General features: G+C 42.1%; 1 protein-coding gene and 1 long non-coding RNA gene across 6 annotated transcripts in view; one reads left to right on the forward strand and one right to left on the reverse strand.

The window, feature by feature from the left end:
- The window catches only part of CYP39A1 (cytochrome P450 family 39 subfamily A member 1), an 88,061-nt gene that overhangs the window by 5,602 nt on the left and 58,681 nt on the right, over nucleotides 1-23,778 (reverse strand). For 2 of the 5 annotated variants that reach the window (XM_082215797.1, XM_082215795.1), the window contains one exon: nucleotides 14,076-14,336. The exons of 2 other annotated variants lie outside the window; for them this stretch is intronic. In XM_082215797.1, coding sequence (XP_082071923.1) covers nucleotides 14,265-14,336 — 72 coding nt within the window. In that variant the 3' untranslated portion in view covers nucleotides 14,076-14,264. Of the gene's footprint in view, nucleotides 1-14,075; nucleotides 14,337-19,732; nucleotides 19,821-23,778 lie in introns of those variants that run through there. One more of the 5 variants, XM_082215794.1, reaches the window with a different exon arrangement.
- Nucleotides 8,314-14,146, forward strand: LOC309528434. The gene is made up of 2 exons (XR_014217739.1): nucleotides 8,314-12,436; nucleotides 12,806-14,146. It is a non-coding gene; the product is annotated as an uncharacterized lncRNA (long non-coding RNA).

Consider the following 23,778-nt stretch of genomic DNA (forward strand, 5'->3'; position numbering starts at 1 on the left):
AACGGATACAACTGAACAGAATTCAACATATGATATATACATGTGAAACATGTTCATCCTGGAGACTGTCAGCTGCATCCCATCGCTGACAGAGGGAGAGACAGGAGGAGGTAATTAGGCAGGAATGCAGAATGAGAGAGGAGCAGCCTAGTGGCAGTAGAAGCCTGAGCTCCAAGAACATGGAGAAGGAAGGGGGGAGGTCAAGGGGGAAGACACAGACTGACAGTTTAAGCTCTGACTCAGAGGGAGGGCCATTGGAAATAGCCCATCCCATGACGCGCAGGCAAGCAAGAATTAATGAGAGGTGTGAACAGGAAAGGAAGCAAAAGTGGGGCTTTAAATGGGGGAAGAAGAAGGGGCAGAACTCAGACCCGGCAGCAGCTAATTTGGAAGCAGACGCTGAGTGACTGAGCTCCAGAGTGATTTGTGTGTTTTGAGCAATAAACCCGAGTTCATTGCTGCTGGAGTTGTCTCGCTTCTGTAGGAGAGACCCAACCATTACAGAGACATTGCAAAGTATAGTTTTAACTTCTTCCCTCAGAACAGTGTTTCATGAAGTTCTGTTCTGGCATGGACAGCTGATTTGGGGTTCTTAAAGAAAAATTCAACCTCAGTTGGCTACATGCTCCCCTTGGCTAGCATATTAGAAGCAGCTAAAAGGCAGACTCTTCAAATTTTCTGTATTGTTCCCACCACCTACCAGCACAGTTAAGGGTGTCCTAGACTCCTTCATTGTGAGGTCTTTCACACAATAAAAGCATTTACATGAATATAGCAAAATTCATGCTTCCAGCCACTGGCACAAAGCTGCAGTCAGTGCAGCCAAAGCCTTCATGAAAGAAGTGCCTGTTTAGGTGGCATCTGGTCACAAGTAAGTAATGGAAGAAAAAAAAGAAGATCATGCTCTTGATAATCTTCAGATTCCAATTCTCTAAATTGGAAGAGAATTTAATTCAAGCCAAAGGGAGGCATATATTAAAGATTTACAACCTCCTCCTCAATTGGGAAGTAAAAGAGGAGGAGCTGAAAGCTGTCATGATAAGTTGGGCCCAAGATATTGGACACAATATATACATGAATGAATGGGAAAGACTGTGGAAAGAGGACATCAGATTCACCGCATGTTATAATATTAAGAAAAAATGTGATGAAGATGTTATACAGATGGTACATAACCCCAGCCAAACTGGCCAAGATGTATAAGAACAGTTCAGAGGTACTTCCGGGTTAGCGCCTCCGACAATGGCGGATTTCCTCTGATCGGGAGGCATCCGCTCAGTGGAAATCAGGGTCTGGACCGCCACGGCGAGGCGGAGACCCACCAAAAAACAAAGGCGAGAGAAGCCTGTGGACGTGGGATTCGGCTGGCACCTTTTGCGCCTCCCCTACTCGCGGGGAAACCCGGTTTCGGGGATCCGGAGCGACGTGGGGTGAGCGGCACGGTGCTTCAAATCGACTGCTTCTTTCACAGAGTGAAGCCGCATTGCTGTTGCCGGAGAGCGTTGACGTTTTCCTGTGGACAATTGGACTCTAAACAACTACCCGTGAGTAGAACAGAAAATTGGATCTCTAAACTTCTTAATTTGGCATTGAAATGGGAAGGCTTCTTTATCAACGACTTGGATGATGGACTCAAGGGCATCCTGATCAAATTTGCAGATGACACCAAACTGGGAGGGGTGGCTAACACCCCAGAGGACAGGATCACACTTCAAAATGACCTTGACAGATTAGAGAACTGGGCAAAAACAAACAAGATGAATTTTAACAGGGAGAAATGTAAAGTATTGCACTTGGGCAAAAAAAAAAGAGAGGCACAAATACAAGATGGGTGATACCTGGCTTGAGAGCAGTACATGTGAAAAGGATCTAGGAGTCTTGGTTGACCACAAACTTGACATGAGCCAACAGTGTGACGCGGCAGCTAAAAAAGCCAATGCAATTCTGGGCTGCATCAATAGGAATATAGCATCTAGATCAAGGGAAGTAATAGTGCCACTGTATTCTGCTCTGGTCAGACCTCACCTGGAGTACTGTGTCCAGTTTTGGGCACCACAGTTCAAGAAGGACACTGACAAACTGGAACGTGTCCCGAGGAGGGCAACCAAAATGGTCAAAGGCCTGGAAACGATGCCTTATGAGGAACGGCTAAGGGAGCTGGGCATGTTTAGCCTGGAGAAGAGGAGGTTAAGGGGTGATATGATAGCCATGTTCAAATATATAAAAGGATGTCACATAGAGGAGGGAGAAAGGTTGTTTTCTGCTGCTCCAGAGAAGTGGACACGGAGCAATGGATCCAAACTACAAGAAAGAAGATTCCACCTAAACATTAGGAAGAACTTCCTGACAGTAAGAGCTGTTTGACAGTGGAATTTGCTGCCAAGGAGTGTGGTGGAGTCTCCTACTTTGGAGGTCTTTAAGCAGAGGCTTGACAACCATATGTCAGGAGTGCTCTGATGGTGTTTCCTGCTTGGCAGGGGGTTGGACTCGATGGCCCTTGTGGTCTCTTCCAACTCTATGATTCTATGATTCTATGAGTCAGTGTTGAGAAGAAAATATGCCCCAAACATTCCACTCCTCTGTGAGATGCGGTGGTCCCAAAAGTACAAAATTATTGCCATTTTCAAAGAGCATTTTGTGAGCATCATTGAAAGGTTGGTGAGATTATCACCAGAAAGAAATGGCAACATGTGGAAATAGGTATTACAGATACATTCTGCTGCCACCAAAGCTCAATTCATCATTGCTGTCGCTCCGATAGCCAAGTATTCTGTCTTATTGGAACTTGTGGTAAATGCTCTAAAAACCTGGACCTGCTCCAATGTTCAGAGTGCATCAAACAGATTCTTGGAGTGATGACAATTCACCGCAGTGATGCAGTGCAAGTTGCTACAGAGCTCATTTAGGATACCTACAAGATGGCCAAGGAATTTGGAGTGGACTTGAGTGTCGAGATTTATTAGAAGACAGCAACATGGCTCCAACCCTCCAACGTCCAGCCCTTTAGAGTACTGGAAGAGATCCCTAATAATTATTTACTTGGACTCCTCAGTGTCTTCATTGGAGCAACAAATGGAGCAGGTGAACAGCATTCACTGGTTGGCCTCTGTTATTTTCTCCCACTGATAGGGAACCCACATAAGGACTCTCTCCGGACTCTAGGACACCCATATGGGAAAAGGAGCAGTTTTTTCTTCTAACAAAGTGCACGTTCATAAGCAAAATACCCCAAATCTCTCATGGGTGGCTGGGGGCTTGGACATGCAGGTGGGTTCAGACACATACTGTAACAGTACTAAATGCAATAATTATTACTTGATGGGTCTTTTTATTGTATTTTTATGTGGTTGCACATCTCCCCAGATGCACAAACTTGTTTGCATTTTTGTATTTACTGCTCCAGTAAGCTTTATATGAGAAGTGTTTCCATGTCCCAGCAGGGCTGATTGTGGTATAAACAGAACAAAAGATTAGGGTATTGATCAGATCAGATCAGATCAATTAAATTTTCCATAGTTTCTTGTGCAGTCATGTATTGCCTTTACAGAGGTCACAAGCTCTTTTGCCCCACACATTGCAAAGAAAATTAAACCTTGCTATGGGAGCTAAAATTCAGAATAAACATATCAAATTAAAAACAAAGCAAGCCTTCAACTACAGGCACGTTAATTGTAGTGCCATTTATATTAATGGGTGGAGGCCCTCAAGACAATGCAGACATTACATTAGAAGAAAGGATGGCATGGCCAAAATGCAAGTGGCTCATTCTGATTTCCTACCTCAGGCATATTATTATTATTATTATTATTATTATTATTATTATTATGAAGAAGAAGAAGAAGAGTGATACTGTAGTTTCTAAATAGTGAAGACACTTCCACTCTGGCTGGATACAAGATTTGGAAACAGGGAAGCAGAGTCAGGACTGTTTATTTTGAAAAATGGAGCCTTCGTGGAAAGCAATCTATTGCCTGCATTGAGCTTCTTCATTTATTTATTTATCTTATTTATTGTATTATTTATTTCATAACATTTATACATTGCTTGATTGTAGAGGACCTCAAAGCAGTTTACAAAAGATAAAATAGTAAAATCAAGAAATATTCACAAACATAATTTAAAACATACAAAAGTTAAAATATTAAAACTGATTAAAATTACCTCAATTTCCTAAGCATCTGAGTAGGCTTGTCTAAAGAAGAATGTCTAAAGAAGAAGCAGGTACCAAAAGGAGGGCAGGGAATACGCCTGCGTGATGTCAAAGGCAGGGAGTTCCAGCCTAGCGGCTGCCTCACAAAATGATTGAGTTTTTACAAATGTGGAATGGGGATTATGTATCACCTGCAGTAGCGCCAATTCTGCCGACTGAAGCACTAAAATGGACACAATGTAAAATGGAGGCAATCCCACAACCAAAGAATTACAGGGCACCAAAGAACCTGGACAAACTTGCAGAGCCAGATCTCATCCCTGTTTTTGCACTCTGCTTGTCCACCCCAAAGGAAGCCCAAAGCACAGAAACAGATGCTCTAGCAAAAGGCAAATGCTATGAAACAATAATCAATGCAGTTAATGATCAATACAAATGCCAAATAACAATCAGTAAGTAACAGGGGGAAAATAAAATAACCCTGCTCCAGCAGTCCATGAACAAAACCATTTGGCTGTAAAGTAAAATTAGAGACATCTACCTGAGATAGAGCTGAAGCCAAGGGAAGAGCAAGCCACAACCAACTAATGCAGCAAAAAACCGCGATACGGTGGACCACCACAAAACGAAGCTTTCTAATGTCAAACTTGCCTTCTCATCACAGTTTAATACATTGTCCAAAAACACCTGGAGGCAGCCCACCCTACTCTCATGTCCGACAGATGTGCCTCTGTGAGGGGTTGTGTCTGCAGAGCACAGTCTGGAGCAGGCTCAGGGGGGGGGGCAGCGACACAGGGGCTCCAGGCTGTGGGGGAAGCCACTGGCCAGGCTTGATGTTCCAGGCAAAAGGAGAGAGAAAGGAAAGGGGGCGGAGGGGGGGGGAAGAAAATGGAACGGATGTGTGGATGTGAGTGTGGAGGGGGGGATGGAGGGGGGGTGACATCCAATGCTTCAGCCCACATTGTTTTAGAGGGGAAAAGAAAGAAACAGTGTGAGGCAGTCATTTTAAGGTGTGTGTTTGTGTGTTACTGAGACACTTAGCTTGAACTCTGCACATGCCCTGGAACAGGGGCAACCAATGGGCCTCCTTCCAGATGTTGTTGGACAATTCCCATCGTCCTTGGCCATTGGTCATTTTGGCTGGGGGTCCTGCAGCGCCTGGAGGGGCCCCACTGACTCACTCTGCTTGTTACTGGTCTCAGAACTGCAGCTCAGATTCAACTGGAAAGCTTTAAAGAGACATATTCTAAACTTCATGCTTCCTCTGCTGTGGCATCTTGTAACCAAGCAACCGTAAGCTGCCGTAAGATCTGCTTTGGCAGCTGCCAAAGTTTAAGCCAAATTTCTACTTGTGTTGTACATAATGTGATTAGTACATAAGATTTTTGAATATCATTTTTTGTAATTATTGTTAATTGTTTTTATCCTCTGTTGTACGCTATGGTGAAAATATTAAAGACTGACTTACAGACTCCCTGTACTGTGCAGCACCCACAGGATGTGAATAAGCCAACAACGTTTTTCTTTTTGCCTCTTCTTCCATCACAAAATGTGGGATGTGGGGCACAACATATGCTACATTAAGGATTCATTTACATATTTACCTTTTTGGCCCAAAGAGGTGAACAGTATATCAATTCAAAGAAGGGTGCAATAAAAGTACAATAAATGCAGTCACAATCTTCAAAATAATATAAAATAGTAAAAATCACAAGATACCCCATAGTGGTCTACTTACTCCAAATACGATGGTGACCACCCACCGGGGGGGGGGGGCCTGTCACATTCACTCGCGCCCTCAGCCCTGTGTCGCCTCTCGCTGCATCCGGGATGCTTCATTGGTCCAAATTATGCCATTTGCAACTATTCTTTAAATGAAGGCTTATCTCACTGCCTTTTAAAATTATACATTTTCACAAAATTGATCTTTATTTTTAGGATTGCTTTTTTGGCAGCTCAAGAAAAAAAGGGAAATTATATTTAAGTTGACCATGGTTCAATCGCCAGGGTTAAACAGAAAACCTAGCCCTTTACAATTGATAATTTTTAGTCAGCGTTATGGGTTTTTCCAAGTGAGTGCTCCAGGCGCTTAGAACAGTTGGCATACTGGAAGAAAATCCAGAGGACCCACTCTCCTGGACTCACATGGCATTTACTATTCATTTCCTTATCATGCTGTCCAAAAAATGCAGAGTAACCAAAGATAATTTTGTTTATGCTAAAAGACTGGTAAATAAAGAACAAGGACATTTTGCTAAGAAATCAGCTTTCCATTAAGATGCAAAAAAAAAATTGTTACTCTCACAAAGGTAATTCAAAAGCTATGTTTTTAAAAGCTCATACTAAGGAACAGCCCCATATTCTCTTCATATAAACAGACCTACGCGCTCCAGTTGTTGTGCTTAGAATGCCAGCATCTTATCTGCTTTGTTGCAGCCCTTCAGTAACTCCCATTGCCCTCCGTCCCCTCTCCCCCGGAGGGGCAGGTCCATACCTTCACATCTTGGATGGCAAAAACCTCAAGGTCCAGAGCGCAGGCAGCCAGAGAGGCGGCCGCACAGTCCATGCCCCCCTCCCCCGGTGCCAGTCTGGAAGGAGCTTCGCAGCCTCGCCGCTGATGCCTCCTAAGTGCTCCGGACGCTCCTCCAGGGCTAAAGGCAGCGGCTTTAAAGCGGAGGAAGCACAGATGCAAATTCTCGCCTGAGCTGTTTCTAGCCTCCAACACAACTTCCAGCTCTGCAAGCGCTGCTGTTCCATTTCGCATTGCAATTACATCACCACAAGGACTGACACAAGCTACCTCACCCCCAACTCGCACGTTTTATCAACTCCAGGCAGCACACTGAAGCAAACAGAATATGATTATAATAAACCCAGACTAAATCAATGTAGGCAGCACAGAATGGCAACGGAATCATCATAGTTTGTGTTGGCAAAACATGAACGTCCTCCAAGGTATTTTGCTTTTCTGGATACTCACTAGAACCCTCAGCCATTGTTAAAAGCCAACATCCCATCTTTTGTCCCAGCCACAACCTGTGATGCAGCAACGCTGCTACTGATCCCCCTTTGATAGGGTTGTCAGTTGCCACCACTTTCCCTCAACATAATTCCTGTGTCTTTAATAGCTGCATGAAATTCAGCAATTTCCCCCTCCCCCCCCCATGCTTGGAACATATTCATCTCCCTGCAACATAGCAATTAAAGTTGAACCAGAATTAATGGTGGCAGAATAATGGTACACAGAAGACAAATCTCTATAAGCGTTTGGGAATGCTTTCATGTCCTGATGACCTAATTAAATGGATCCCATGCACAGACCCCACGAGTCCTCCCTAACCCTCTTCCAGGTTCCCTTCCAGGTGGCCAACATGGCTGACCAGGAGAATCTGAAAGAGCCAGTGGTGACAGATGAGAGCTCCTCAGCAATATGCTTGGAAGGTCCTACGATAATGCCAAAAGTTTCTCTGCTATCATGGAGAATAAGAGGGGTGGGCATTGCACTGAATGCTTGTAAAGCAGGGCCATGCCTCAGATCAATTACCCTCTTCTACAAACTTGCCCCCAGGAAGCTGCTACTGCAAAAGACAGGCTCACCTCAGACCAGGCAGGCTCCTGTCACAGGCTGCTCTGGGACTCGGGGCAGAGGAAACCATCAGCCCAGGGAGACAACATGAGCCACTACCTGGATGCCTTCCCGGACGGCCATGTAGCCCATGTAGCTCTGTAGTCTCAGGTTGAGGCCGGGCACTTGCAACAGGACCAGCCGCTCTGTACAGCTTGCAACAGATACAAAGGACGCCACTCCACCCACTCCTTTTTCTTCCTTACTTCCACTTTGCACACCTGCCCTTCTTCCCCCCCCTGGTTGGTTTGCCAGGCAGTCTCTGAAGAGTTCCTGAGAGGTGGGCCTTTCCAGGCATGTGGGTCTGCCATCTTTACTCTGCTTCTGTATGTTCCAATTGAGTGTTTTCTTCTCCCCTCCTCGCCTGAGCCTGCACTGGATGTGGCAATGTAGTGGCAGCATATCTCTGATCCTGGTGTTATAGAAGTACAGGACTGCTCTGTATGTTATGGCCAAATCCAGTACTTTCTAGGCTAGAAAACATTAATTTTCACAGCAAATAAACAGCAGTGTTTATATCCAGTCATGTACTACAAACACACACACACACACACACATGCTGCAGGCTTTGTCTTTTGAAAGCAAAACTCATTTGACTTGCAAAGTCCATCATTCTATACCTTAGTTGCCCTTGAATTTAGTAATAGAATGAATGGTAAACGTTCTGCTTTCTTATAGCACAGAAATGTCTGTCAGAATGTGCCTGGTTGTCCTCAAAGCCTTTTGACCAATGGGATTAAAAATAAAATGCAAACTGAGAAGTAGCTCAGGGAGATGGGTTCAGTTGTTCTCTTTCATGCTCCGTAATGCTGATGTTGCACTTAGGAGCACAAAGATTTTGGTTCGGCAGCATCAGCAAAATGAATCTGACACTATAAAACTGAAGTGTAGATTCCTGTTTCTTTTGCTTAGGCTACAGCACAGACACCATGGAGCACACATCATTACTGAACTGCCCTTCAATTGGAGCCTGAAAAAGAACTGAAAAACCAAAAAGCATTTCAAACTTTAAGTAGAACACACACAATAAAAAAGAAATTATGACATGTTTTCCTATGACATTGCAACCTCTGTTGCAATTTTACTTAGGAATCCAGCTCTCATATGTTTTATCTTATTCCATCTTTCTGCCAATCATTCAAGTACCAAAATAATTTCCCTATCAATATACAGAAATGTTCATTTTCCTGTAAAAATTCTTAAACAGTAACCACAGCAATACTAGATTCAGGTAGATAGCTGTGTTGGTCTGACAAAGTCGAAATAAATAAAAAATTGTCCAGTTCAGATACTTCTGTCTCAGTGTATCCGAAGAAGTGTGTATGCACACAAAAGCTTATAACCAGTACAAATTTAGTTGGTCTCTAAGGTGCCACTGGACAATTTTTTATTCAAAGCAATACTGTTTATGGTCCTGTAAAAATAAGGCTAAACTGTAAAATTCCTGCAGAAGTATTTTATTTTGAGAGAGAACAATAGACTAACATAAGAAACTGCATACTAAAAGTTGTGGACATCCAGCTTTGTTAAATCAGCATTTAGTTTTAACTCTCTTTTATATCAGCAGTGATCGTCGTAATGTTCTGACTTAATCACAGTTCCCTTGTTAGTATTCCAACAAACTGCCTCTGGCTTTACACACTTTGCCTTAGTGCTGTGTTGTGGTTAAGAAACAGCGCTGCCTGTTTCACTTTGTTTATTAATTCACTACTGTACATGAATGTGCTCACATGAAATCCTTTCCCAGATCCATAAACCCTGGAGGTTCTTTCACTAAACTGCTGCTGGACACTTTTAATGTTCAATACCTTTGGTTCCCCTCCCTTCGGTGGCTCTGCAGAAAAACACAGTGCCTTGCTAGACTGGCAACATGAAAACAAAGCAGGGGGAACAGGTTGGTGTCATCTCCCATGCAACTGTAGTGTTGGTGGACTGAGCTAGCTTGACAGCTGCTGGGAAAAGCAAAACACCACCAGCACCACCATTAGCCTGAGATACTGTAAATTGCTTGTTGTCAGTGCACTGATGGGTCATTGTTTCTTTTGACTTGCATGAAAACAATTTGTGAATCTGTATTTTGTCCATGAATATGATTTCTCGACCTTCTCTTCTGCTATACAACATGTCCTTGATACTGTACTGCAGTGTTTTGTCAACCCTGCATCCCCATAGGTGGTTGGACTGCATCCCCAGCCAGCCTATCCAGTGTTGAGGGACAAAACCTGGGGAGATCATTGGTATTAGTATATCCATCAACCACGATTGTAGTTCTTGGGCAACATGTGCACACATATTTTTGTACACTTAAGTAGAATACTATTCCAAGATGGCTGAATATGGTTAGTTTCATTGGATCCCATGTAGAAGAGCGCTCCCCTCTGCCCCCATCCAGCACAAATGTTATTCCACTTGCTGGCCTACATACTATAGTATTTTCTGTTCGAAATAGTATTTGAATAGTATGAAGTAATTTATTTTGTTTTTGGAAAAATAAGCTGAAGTCAAGACAAGGATGTTGGGTGTAACCACAATTTGAATCTGATGCAACATTCTTCTTAAATGCTGCTAGATTTTGCAATGAAGGGGAATCTCTAAAGGGCTGACTCAATAGTTTAATCAGTTGTTTGCTTGGTACTTATTTCTCTAATTGTGTCCATGTGTTTAAATGAAATATATTTGGAAGTTCTGCAAATCATTTTATTATTTTCTTGTCCATTTCTTTAGCTACGTCATCCCCATTTATATCTGTCAATGCAACTATTCTTCAGCTTTAGGTAATTATTCTGTTAAATATTCAAGTACTGGTACCACCAGAACATCCTTGCAGACTTTTTCCTGCATCAAGTCTCAGTTTTCCTTATTTTAATGACTTGTTATATAAAATATTTCAGTCAGCTGTTCCATCAGTAAAATGATTTCCAGATAATCTGGGCATGATAAAATCCAAACTCTGCCTTTAGTTTTCCTGCTCAATGACCAAATCTGGTGGTGTTCCATTTTCAATTTTGAGGAAACTGATGGACTGGTGATTTTTAAGTTTTCCATGTTCTGGAGATAAAGGTATACTGGGGTGTGTGTGTGTGTGTGATCTGTTCTACCTTAATCCATTTCCATACTTGTCATGTTTCACAGCCACAAAGCTGCTGTGCAGATATCTGCCAAATTAAACTTCCTTATTTGAAGTAGTTGCATAGGTAGGTCAGATGGTAGACTTTGGGGATGGGGCACCAGCTACCACAGTAATGTTCCAATCTAAAAAGAGAAACATGTTCCTAAATGTTGTGTGTGTTACTTCCACACACTACTTACGTGTTGCTTGTGGCTTTAATGTACCTGCGGTTAAAAAAAGTGTAATTGTAAAAAACTAACTGGAATGCTTTCTATCTGGAACATACATGGTTGTTGTGGTGTGTGTGTGGTGTGTGTGTGTATTCCTGTCAGATTCTTAGTGGTACAGAGTGGTACTAAGTACTGAGTATGGCTGTGCAGTTTTCTGCAACTTGAGATGCTGCAAAGCAGCAGCATACCCTTGAAAGGGCTTGGAATACTGCTGCCCTCAGCTGCTTGAGACCTTACTTTGTCATTCAGCCCTGCGTAAGAGGCACAGGTAAGAGATGCTCTAGCCTCAGGGGAGGAGAGCACAGCTTCCTGCCAAGTTAGCACAACCTGGCCAGCTCAAGGGAGGCAGACTATCCCATTTGTAAATTGCTGCTCCCTTCTGGGTGGACATTCTGCTGGCCCCTCTCAGCTATGCCAAAATGTGTACATGAAGAGCAAGTTCAAGAGAACAAAGTGTCACTTAACTTCTACAAAGATGCTTAAGAGTGGGCTGTAAGAAACTTGATTCTTGAAGAAAGAGATCCAGATGGGCAGAATGCCCACAGAGCGTATTCTAGAAATTAGCCTAGAGGGTCTCTCACAAGAGCTCTGTGCAGTGAGTTTCCAAGTACAGTCGTACTTTGCATCCCAAATGCCCTGGAACTTGGACATTTTGGCTCCTGAGTGCGGCAAACCTGGAAGTGATTGTTCCAGTTTGCCAATGTTCTTTTGGAACCCGAATGTCCGACAGGGCTTCGACAGTTTCCGATTGGCTGCAGGAACTTCCTGCAGCCAATCAGAAGCTGTGATTTGGTTTTCAAATGTTTTGAAAGTTTAACGGACTTCCGGAATGGATTCCATTCGACTTCCAAGGTACGACTGTACAATGTGGAAAGATGAAGCTGCATTACAAGAATACCCACTCACCAAGATGGACGCAATCCAGAATTTGGGTGAGTGATGCCGCTACAAGACACAGTGTTCAGGAGAAAACACGGGGCAGTTCACTGTATGTTTTCATTTAGTTGTGCTAAATGATCATACTCAGTCAGCTCACAGAAGGTGTAGTCTAATTTACCAATGCCCTGCACCTAACAAAGCAAATATTTCCCTTCAAATTTTGGTAGTATTTGACACCCTCTTAATTTTATCAGCGCTCATGCAGCTGAAGAACAAGAACTAATCAACCTACAGTATATTTAAAAGGAACTCTGTTTGGCTGAGAGAAATCATTTGCCCTCAGTTAACTTGCTTGGTTGTGGGGGTTTCTAATTAACTGGGTATTTCAATGACGATAAAATGTGTCTACTTAAAAGAAGTTGGCAGTTCTCTGGATAGCCAATGTCAGAGGCTTAGTGCTGTCCAGCTGGCCATAGATAAGACTCCGGGCTCCCAGCCAGTTCCAAACAATTGATTTATTTGACAAAGTTCAAATGTACATCTCCAGCGTTTCCATTAACCTCCTTCCTCTTGAGCGCAGTTGCTCCCTCTAAAGTTACTTCCTCCTTTTCCGCATCCAGCATGCAATTCTGTGAAAACTCCTCCCCTTACTTCCTCTGTGTACAGCATGACTTGTCCCAGGCTCATCCTCCTCCCACTCTACGTCAGACTGACTGTCAGACGACAAGCTGCTGCTGATCTCTTTAGGCTCTCTATAACTGCTGGTTTCTGTCCTTTCATCTTTTCCCTTTTGCCTCTCCCTGACAGCCTAGCCCAAAACTGGAAGTATAATTGGCATCCTATAAAAACAATTGAAGTGGATTGAAGTGGATTGTGTGGTATATTTAAACCTCTGATGATCAAAGGTGGTAACAGAGAATGCAGGACACATTGGAATGGAGCCGATCCAGGGGGGGGGGCCACTAGGGGCGCCTTGGAAGATGGCGGATATTAGCATCTATCCAGCCCGCACGAGGTAATTAGAGGCTGATTATGGGGAGTAAATCAGTCTCCCTTCATCTCTCCAGGGGGGAGAGATGCAGTTTTCACCCGCTGTTGCCATAAATCACCCCCGAGTTCAGAAGACGGAGGGGATGAGGCACTGGGTGCACAACCCTCGGCGGGCCTCGGAACTCCTCCGAAGCTGCTTCCAGGTGCGAAACTAGTTGCGTTACTAAAAAGGAAAAAATTGGTGAAAGATAATGCACATGCTTCAAGAGAGGCAGGAGGTTCTTATCTGCTAACAATTTTACCACTGAAATGAAGAAGACTGAGATGGAAGATTACATCAAAGTACAACAGACATGATACGTGGAATGGAATGCGACGGAACTGAAAGGGGGGGGGAATGACTTTTTTTTTTTTTTGCTCTATGTGATTAACTAATAACCCTCCCTCTTAGAAGATCCGTCACAGCAACTAATTGCAAATGGGACTAAATATGAATTGTGGGGGAATAATTTGAACTTAAAGGTTTTACTCTGTGAAGGATTTGGAAAGAAGAAGGGCTCTCTTGTGATGCAGTAAGAATGGAGATTTGATACGAGACCTGTGTTGCAGAGGTTTGGTCTTGGGGAGGGCGAGCCGAAGATTTATTACTTACAAGGAGATTGTGATCTGGAAGGGGCAGCCCTCCTGGAAAAAGACTAATTTACGATGCAACAGGTCGGGAAAGTTAAAGAGCGAGCTTTTAGACTGTATTTCATCGGAATGACAAAATGGTGATTCCTTGCTCGATTAGAAATGCCTGGATTATTGGATGAGAGCGATTTACGAGAGAGCAGTACAAAGCCCACATAGAAACACAAATAAGACTGTTGTTTTTTTCAACTCACTTGCGGAGCAACTTGGAGGTGAATGAAAAGGAAAATGAGGAATGACAAGGATTGAGAAGACGGGACTGGAAATATCATTCTTAAGATGAAAGCAGCACAAATATTCAAGGATTGGACTCTTGCCGATCGAGAAGCATGGGTACCCCCCACAAAAAAAATTAATTTGGAAAACAATTGGATTACATGATATGTATTGTTATAATTTGGATTAATTGATTTGATGTGTTTAATTTGGTAATATGAAACTTAATAAAAAATATTTTTAAAAAATTAAAAAAAGGAATGGAGCCGATCCATCTGGCATTGCGGGGTTTGGGCTAGATGCCCCTGGGGTCCCTTCCAATTCTGATTCTCAGTCTGACAGTTAAGGAATCGGGATGGGCACCAATGCTCAGCTTCATAGTCTCAGCTTATGCTGAATTCGGCATGGTCCCTCAGGCTGCTGTGTCCCGACCAAGTGGAGAAGGCTCTGCAAAAACAGAAAAGAAGTTACAAGCAGACACTTCAGATGATAATACAAGGGATAATATCAGTGTAATTGAAACAAGAATTTTACCAACAATTAAGTATATCCCCCCCCCCCAATGTTCATTATTTTGAGCCAGAATCAGTCTCCAAAGCAGTTTAGAATTAAACTCTGTGGGCAAGTCTCACATAGCCATTCCTGTCAACAGAGGCCCTGCCAAAGGACTTTTGCTTGTGTGACAGGGCTCCTTCCCCCGCTCCCCAAAATTAACTGGGGGGGGGGTAGTTTGGGAGAATCCCCAGAACAGTGTGTGGGAGGAGAAGGGGGGTTTTCTATCTGGCAAGCCATAATGTTTGCACAGATAGAACAACTGGAAGAGAGTGATGTTGAATTCTACTTTATGACAAGATAAAACCTAAGTAAACGAGGTTGTAGATATTGGGCAGAGGAAGAAGGCAGGAGGGCTCAGGTTGTAGATATTGGGCAGTTGTAACTGGAAAGGTGTGCTACAAACCATCACCCTTATTCCTTGACTGATGTTGTCTATTTTTTGCACTTTATGAATAATCTGGGTTTTTAAAGTGTTTTTATTCATGCATGCTTTTTTCTCTTTTGCCTGCAATTGATCTTATCATGCCGTTAACTGAACGACTGCAAGGAATCATAAAACCCACTGACATATACCCCTTCCTCTTGGTTCATTTGGGAACCAATGACACTGCAAGCAATAGCCTCCAGAAGATCAAAAGAGTCTACGAGGTTCTGGGCAGGAAATTGAAGCAATTAAATGCACAAATTGTCATCTCATCTGTCCTCCCAGTTGAACGACGTGGCCCAGGGAGAGAGGGAAAAATAGTGGAAGTGAACAGCTGGCTTCGCAAATGGTGTAAACAGGAACGGTTTGGATTCTTAGATCACGGACTGCAGTTTCTTGAAGATGGACTTCTGGCAAGCGATGGGCTGCACCTCACAACGGTTGGGAGAAATGTTTTTGCCAAAAATCTCAGAAACCTCATCAGGAGGGCTTTAAACTGACTAATGTGGGGGAGGGAGACAGTGCTCCTGAAGGTAGGAGTCTATCAATTGATGAAGATGATCATCCAAATGTCATAGACCAAATGGAGCAAATAGCACGCAAACCTAGTGGTGGGAGGAAAAAATTCTTAAATAAGAGACACGGGGGAATGATTAATGGACTTCAATGTCTGTACACTAATGCGCAAAGCATGGGAAATAAACAAGATGAGCTGGAGCTCTTGGTACAGCAAACTAAATATGACATAATAGGCATCACTGAAACCTGGTGGGATAAGTCCCACGATTGGAATGTAAAAATGGGGGGATACAATCTATTTCAGAGAAACAGACCAGATAAGAAAGGAGGAGGAGTGGCGTTATATGTCAGGGATGTGTATACCTGTGAAGAGATCCAAGATTTAGAACCTCAAAGCCAAAGTGAGAGCATTTGGGTCAAAATTAAGGGAGAAAAGAATAACAGAGACCTCATTGTGGGAGTTTACTATAGATCCCCAAGCCAAACGGAGGACATAGATGATGCCTTCCTGGAACAGATGGCCAAGCATGCAAAAGGAAGGGAGATAGTAGTAATGGGGGACTTCAATTACCCGGATATTTGTTGGATGTCAAACTCAGCCAAGAGCATAAGGTCAAACAGATTCCTCACTGGCCTTGCAGACAACTTCATTGTCCAGAAAGTGGGAGAAGCAACAAGAGGAACAGCCATTTTAGATCTGGTCCTAACCAATGTTGATGACCTGGTTAGTGGGTAGAAGTGGAAGGATCATTAGGCGCGAGTGATCATGCTCTTCTGAAGTTTACTATACAGCGGAAAGGAGCAGCCAAGCATACTAGGACTCAATTTCTTGACTTTAAGAAAGCCGACTTCATAAAACTTAGGGAAGTGCTGGGTGAGATCCCATGGACAGTAATACTAAAAGGAAAGGGAGTTCATGATGGCTGGGAGTTTGTTAAGAGGGAGATAGTAAAAGCACAACGTCAGGCAATACCAATGAGACGGAAACATGGAAGGTGCCTAAAGAAGCCAGGGTGGCTATCTAAAGAACTTTTAACTGAGTTAAGATTTTAAAAGGATGTGTACAAAAAATGGAAAAGGGGGGAAACCACCAAAGAGGAATTCAAACAAATAGCCAGCACGTGTAGACACAAAGTCAGAAAAGCTAAAGCACAGAATGAACTCAGGCTTGCTAGAGAGGTTAAAAGCAACAAAAAAGGCTTTTATGGGTATGTTCGTAGCAAAAGGAAGAACAAAGAAACAATGGGGTCACTCAGAGGAGAAGATGGTGAAATGCAAACAGGGGACACAGAAAGGGCTGAACTCCTCAATGCCTTCTTTGCCTCAGTCTTCTCCGATAAAGAAAACAATGCCCGACCTGAAGAATTTGGAGCAAATGATTCAGCAGAGGAAACACAGTCCAGAATAACTAAGGAGATAGTACAAGAATACTTGGCTAGTTTAGATGTATTCAAGTCTCCAGGGCCAGATGAATTGCATCCAAGAGTATTAAAAGAACTGGCAGATGTGATCTCAGAACCACTGGCAGTCATCTTTGAGAATTCCTGGAGAACAGGCGAAGTCCCGGCAGACTGGAGGAGGGCAAATGTTGTCCCTATTTTCAAAAAGGGGGAAAGAGAGGACCCAAATAATTATCACCCAGTCAGTCTGACATCAATACCAGGGAAGATTCTGGAGCAGATCATTAAGCAAACAGTCTGTGAGCACCTAGAAAGGAATGCTGTGATCACCAATAGTCAGCATGGATTTCTGAAAAATAAGTCATGTCAGACTAACCTGATCTCGTTTTTTGACAGAATTACAAGCCTGGTAGATGAAGGGAACGCAGTGGATGTAGCCTACCTTGATTTCAGCAAGGCATTCGACAAGGTTCCCCATAATATTCTTGTAAAGAAGCTGGTAAAATGCGGACTTGACTATGCTACCACTCAGTGGATTTGTAACTGGCTGACTGACCGAACCCAAAGGGTGCTCATCAATGGTTCCTCTTCATCCTGGAGAAGAGTGACTAGTGGGGTGCCACAGAGTTCTGTATTGGGCCCGGTCTTATTCAACATCTTTATCAACGACTTGGATGATGGACTCAAGGGCATCCTGATCAAATTTGCAGATGACACCAAACTGGGAGGGGTGGCTAACACCCCAGAGGACAGGATCACACTTCAAAATGACCTTGACAGATTAGAGAACTGGGCCAAAACAAACAAGATGAACTTTAACAGGGAGAAATGTAAAGTATTGCACTTGGGCAAAAAAAATGAGAGGCACAAATACAAGATGGGTGACACCTGGCTTGAGAGCAGTACATGTGAAAAGGATCTAGGAGTCTTGGTTGACCACAAACTTGACATGAGGCAACAGTGTGACACGGCAGCTAAAAAAGCCAATGCAATTCTGGGCTGCATCAATAGGAGTATAGCATCTAGATCAAGGGAAGTAATAGTGCCACTGTATTCTGCTCTGGTCAGACTTCACCTGGAGTACTGTGTCCAGTTCTGGGCACCACAGTTCAAGAAGGACACTGACAAACTGGAACATGTCCAGAGGAGGGCAACCAAAATGGTCAAAGGCCTGGAAACGATGCCTTATGAGGAACGGCTAAGGGAGCTGGGCATGTTTAGCCTGGAGAAGAGGAGGTTAAGGGGTGATATGATAGCTATGTTCAAATATATAAAAGGATGTCATATAGAGGAGGGAGAAAGGTTGTTTTCTGCTGCTCCAGAGAAGTGGACACGGAGCAATGGATCCAAACTATAAGAAAGAAGATTCCACCTAAACATTAAGAAGAACTTCCTGACAGTAAGAGCTGTTCGACAGTGGAATTTGCTGCCAAGGAGTGTGGTGGAGTCTCCTACTTTGGAGGTCTTTAAGCAGAGGCTTGACAACCATATGTCAGGAGTGCTCTGATGGTGTTTCCTGCTTGGCAGGGGGTTGGACTCGATGGCCCTTGTGGTCTATTCCAACTCTATGATTCTATGATTCCATTCCTCATAATGGGACAGAAAAGTGGGATTAAATGTTTTTCATAAATATTCTAACAAGGGACACAGCTAACAATCTGGGATGCTAGTTATTCAAAAGTGGAGCATATACAAGCTTTCACATTTTAAAACAAGGATTACATTTCATATTATCTAATCATGAACTGTAAGGGAGACGTAGAGATCTAAATAGAGATTATCTATATTTAGTGGAATTCTTATGAACATATACTTTTAAGGATCTTTCAAAAAACTATGGGAATAAAAGTCTGTTATAACATAATAGGGGATGTTAAAATAGTACAGTAACTTTATTGACATCACAAGGTTGCTGCATGTTGGTTCAAATAATAAAAGAGGATGAAAAAATTCCTGTTAGTTCCATGAAGCTAGACTGTCCACTATGATTATAAGCCTGCACCTAGTAAATGTGGAGGTTTCAAGAGAATTTACTGTAGCATGGACTAATTGGATGCAGGCCTGTAGCCTATGGCTGCAACCCAGAACTCAGGTAAGCATATTTAACTTCCATTTAAATTAACTAGGGTGCCAGCTTCAACTTAATAGTCCACTGACAAATACCTATGGAGGAGTATATGTGAAAAATTATTACATTCAAATTCCTAATCCATAAGAATCTTGCAGAAAAGATACACAACAGACAATACAGAGGATGGTGATATAACAGCAGAATGCAAAGTTACAGAAAAATATATCACCAAGAACAATAAGGAGTACAGACAAGCAGACAACAGAGACGTAATCTTTTTCTTTACAATACCTCATGTATTTGATAGAAGTAACATCAACTTGTAAATCAACATCCAGACAATGTTCCAGTAAACTCAGAGTTTCTTCCCACCATTTTGCAATTAGAGTAATAATATTGTCATTTTGTTGTATCTTTATAGATTTGTCCAGTTTTCTAAGCTATTGCTTGTTTACTACTAAGACTTCACTATGCAGCTAATATACGATGTATGTATTCTCACTGAAATGTAACCATTTCAGCCGGAAATAGATGTTGACTATATATCTTGTTTTATCTTATCAGCTTGATAATCGATTAAGCTGAGTCCTTATTGTGGAGCATTTGTCCCAAGTGATATGTTTTTCTGTGACTTTGGAAAGATACACAAGCAACAGACTGAAATCAAAAATCTGTATTGGTTGACATCTGTTGCAATGTTTTTCATGTCTGTTCCTCCACAGATACTCTCCACTTAAAAAAACTGCTGCATAAGAAAAGGCACTACATGGTGAACTTTTATCTAGTTAGAAAAGTTACAAAAGCTTAACAGAGGAGAGGAAAGATAATTAAAGTTACATACTATGAACTTTAATTTTCATTATGAATATGTTACCTCCTTTGGTAGTGGATCCAAAAGATGACATTCATATTTGCAAAGCAACGTAGCTACTAGAATTTGAATCTCCATGATAGCAAACCATCTAAAATGCAAACAGTACAAGTAGATAAAAACTGACTGGATCTCAGGAAACATCATCTAAAATTCTGTTACAATGCTTCATTCTTTGTTAATTTTTTTACACCACCCTTCATCCAAAGATCACAGGGCAGTTTACAACATAAAAACACAAAATGCATAACATAACAATAATAAAAAATACCCCTCCCCAATTTTTAAAGAGGCATATAGCAAAGAAACAACTTTCCAAAATATACAGCAGACTTGATTTATCTTAAAGCAGATGTTTTCAGCCACTTGTGTGTAGATAACCATTTGCACAATGCCCCCTTTGGTTGCACAATGTGGGAGGAGGGTAGTCTGTGTGGGCTCATTTCATGGGTAAGACAGTTTTGTCAATGATGGGATAGTTTCAAAACATTAGCCCAGTTTGTATTAGGAGTAGTGTATTTATCTGCTACAAACTCAGTATTCCATGTTGGTGAATCAAGAAGTGGAATGGAAAGTAAAGTTAATGAGACAAAAAATCTTTGAATCGGCAAATAAAACTGGGAAGCTTCTGGCATGGCAGTTGAGAAAACGCCAAAGTCAAAATTTAATTAATAAAATCATGATAGGGGAACAGCTGACGGAAGATCCAAAAGAAATAAGAAGAGCCTTTCAAGGATTCTATAAGGCAGTGTTTTTCTACCACTGTTCCGCGGCACACTAGTGTGCCGCGAGATGTTGCCTAGTGTGCCGTGGGAAAAATTGAAAAATTCGAAAGATTTAAAAAAAAATAAATGTCAAATTTTCTCCCACTAGGCGGGACCCGGACTGTGTCCACCCTATTTTCCATCCGTCCTGGGTGGGGATCAGATCGGATGGGATCGGATGAGAGCGGACAGGCGGTCCGCTCTCATCCGATTCCCCATAGAGAGCAGCGGGGCTCTGACATCTCCCTCTCCGCACACAGTGGTGGTGTGCCTCGTGATTTTTTTCATGAAACAAGTGTGCCTTTGCCCAAAAAAGGTTGAAAAACACTGCTATAAGGAACTTTACAGGAAAGAAAAAGAAGATATAAAAAAGATAGAAAGATATCTGGAAATTTACAAAGGAAAACAGATATCATTGGAGGAAAGAGAACAATTAAACGCCCCAATAACCAATCAAGAAATCCAAAAGTCAATTAAGAAGATGAAACAAGGTAAAGCCCCAGGACCGGATGGGTTAACCTCTAAGTATTATAAATCACTTGGTGAGCAGCTAGTACCGGTTCTAGGGGAAGTAATGAATGCTATTTTACAAGGAAAAGGGAAAATACCAAACTCCTGGAAGGAGGCTTACATAACGTTGATCCCCAAACAAGATACGGACCATCAGAGTGTTAAAAATTTCAGACCGATATCATTGTTAAACAATGACTATAAACTTTTTGCGGACATCTTGGCTAACAGATTGAAGACAATATTAAATGATTTAATTCATAAAGACGAGGGAGGTTTCTTGCCAGGTAGGCAATTGAAGGATAATGTGAGACATATTATTAATATATTGGAATACCTGGAAGTAAGAAATGATAAGCCAGCCATACTGATGTTCATCAATGCTGAAAAAGCATTTGATAATGTATCCTGGTCATTTATGAAGAAGAGTATAGAAAAGATGGGGATCTGTGGCACCTTTTTAAGAGGAATTGAGGAAATTTACTCAGAGCAGAAAGCAAAATTAATTGTGAACAACACCTTAACAGACTCATTTGACATTACAAAGGGTACCAGACAAGGCTGCCCACTATCTCCGCTGCTTTTTATCAGTGTATTAGAAGTACTAATAAATTGCCTGAGAGGAAGAACAGAGATAAAAGGGGTCAAAATAGGCGCCAAAGAATTCAAACTTAAGGCCTACGCGGATGACTTGGTATTAACCTTAGAAGAACCTCAAGAAAGTGTAGAAATAGCATTGGAAGAAATGGGAAAAATTGGGCAACTGGCAGGATTTAAATTGAATAAGACAAAGACAAAAATGTTAGGCAAAAATTTAGAAAAAAGTGAAGTAGAAAGGTTAGAACAAGAAACTGAAATCAAGGTGGTCAAAAAAGTTAAATATTTGGGAATTTGGATGTTGGCAAAGAACATAAACTTATTCAGTGACAATTACCAACCAGTCTGGAAGGAGATTAAAAGAGATTTAGAAATATGGGACAGACTAAAGCTGTCAATGACTGGAAGAATGTCAGCGATCAAAATGAACTTATTACCGAAAATGGTATTTTTGTTCCAGACAATCACAATAATAAGAGGTTTAAGACAATTTAAAGAGTAGCAAAAGACTCTCTCGCGTTTTATATGGCAAGGGAGAAGACCAAGGATCAAATTTAAAATACTGACAGATAAGAAAGAAAGAGGGGGGTTCGCTGTACCTGATCTGAAACTCTATTATGAAGCAGCGTGTTTATGTTGGATAAAGGAGTGGATAACCCAGGAGAACCCAGATTTGTTAGATTTGGAGGGGCACAACAATAGATTTGGATGGCACTCCTATCTTTGGTATGGTAAGGCAAAAGTGCATAAAGGGTTTACAAATCATGTGATAAGGGGTGCTCTATTTGAAGTCTGGGACAGAAACAAGAATTTGTTGGAAAGGAAAACACCGTGGTGGGTGTCACCAATTGATATGTTAACAGTTAAAAAACTGAACATAGAAGGGAGAGGGGCCACCTATGAGGAGATTCTGATGAAGGCCGAAAAAGGTTAGAAATTGAAGCCTTATGATTGCATTGCTGGAAAATTGACAGGATGGTTGCAATACCATCAAGTCAATGATGTTTTTAGAGGACAAAAAATTAGGATTTGAAGACAAAAAATCGAAATTTCAAATAGACATTATAGAAAGTAAGTCTAAACTACTTTCAAAAATGTATAATCTCCTATTAGAATGGAATACAAAAGATGAACTTATAAAAGAGGCTATGATAAAATGGGCTATTGATCTAGGACACAACATAGACATGTATGGGCCAAACTCTGGAATGAGAGTATAAAATTCACCGCTTGTTCTGCCTTAAAAGAGAATGTTATGAAGGGACTTCTGGGGTGGCGCCATCAGCAATGGCAGACTCCCTCTGAACCGGAGGGACCAGCTCCGCGCGAAACGGGTCTTTTCCGCTGCGGCGAAGCGGGGACCCTCTTAGAAATCACAGGCAGATGAAGCCTGTGACTGTGGGACTCGGCGGGCACCCTTAGCGCCCCCCAACCCGCAAAGGAACCCACTAACGGGCTCCGAAGAGAAGAGGGGGAAGTGGCGCGGTGCTGTGAGTCAATTGCTTTTTCCGTGGAGCAAAGCCGCATAGCCGTTGCTGGAGAGCACTGCCTTTTTCCTGGGACAATTTGGCATCTAAAATAATCACCCGTGAGTACTTAAACATTGAACAATTGGACTTCAAATAAGAACTGGCGATTAGAAAGGAATTGGACTTAAAATTTACCTTAATTTGGTACTGAAATGGGAAGGTCTAAACAGGAAGTCAGCCTTCCGTTTCGTTGTAGTCAGAAGAAAGCAAAGACAACGTAAACTAGAGCCTAGAAAATCACTTTCAAAGGATTGGTTTTCACCATTTAAAATTGTTGAACCCCCCTTCGGTAGCAGGAGAAGAAGGGGGATCTTTTTTTGGACTGTTTAAACCTGCAGAAGTGAGTTTAAAGTAAAGTGACTTTCCACCGTCCTGATCCTGGAGCGGGGTGTCAGAATTGACGTTTGAAGCTCATTAACCAGAGACAAATGTTTTTGACAGACAGTTAAAAGAAGAGTAACATTGTGATTCCACTGTTTCCTTTCGCATTTTAAAGGAACAAATATTGACAAAATATATTTAAAAAAGAAACTTTGTTGCTATTGTCCTTAAAAGAAAGAACAACCAGAAGTTTTCCCCCTAGAGGGGGACTGTGAAACTGTAACTAATTCTAGGGAGTTTGCAGCTGCCACAGATTACAACTGTGGGA

Source organism: Podarcis vaucheri (genome assembly GCF_965113315.1).
Source record: "Podarcis vaucheri genome assembly, chromosome: 3".
NCBI lineage: Eukaryota > Metazoa > Chordata > Lepidosauria > Squamata > Lacertidae > Podarcis > Podarcis vaucheri.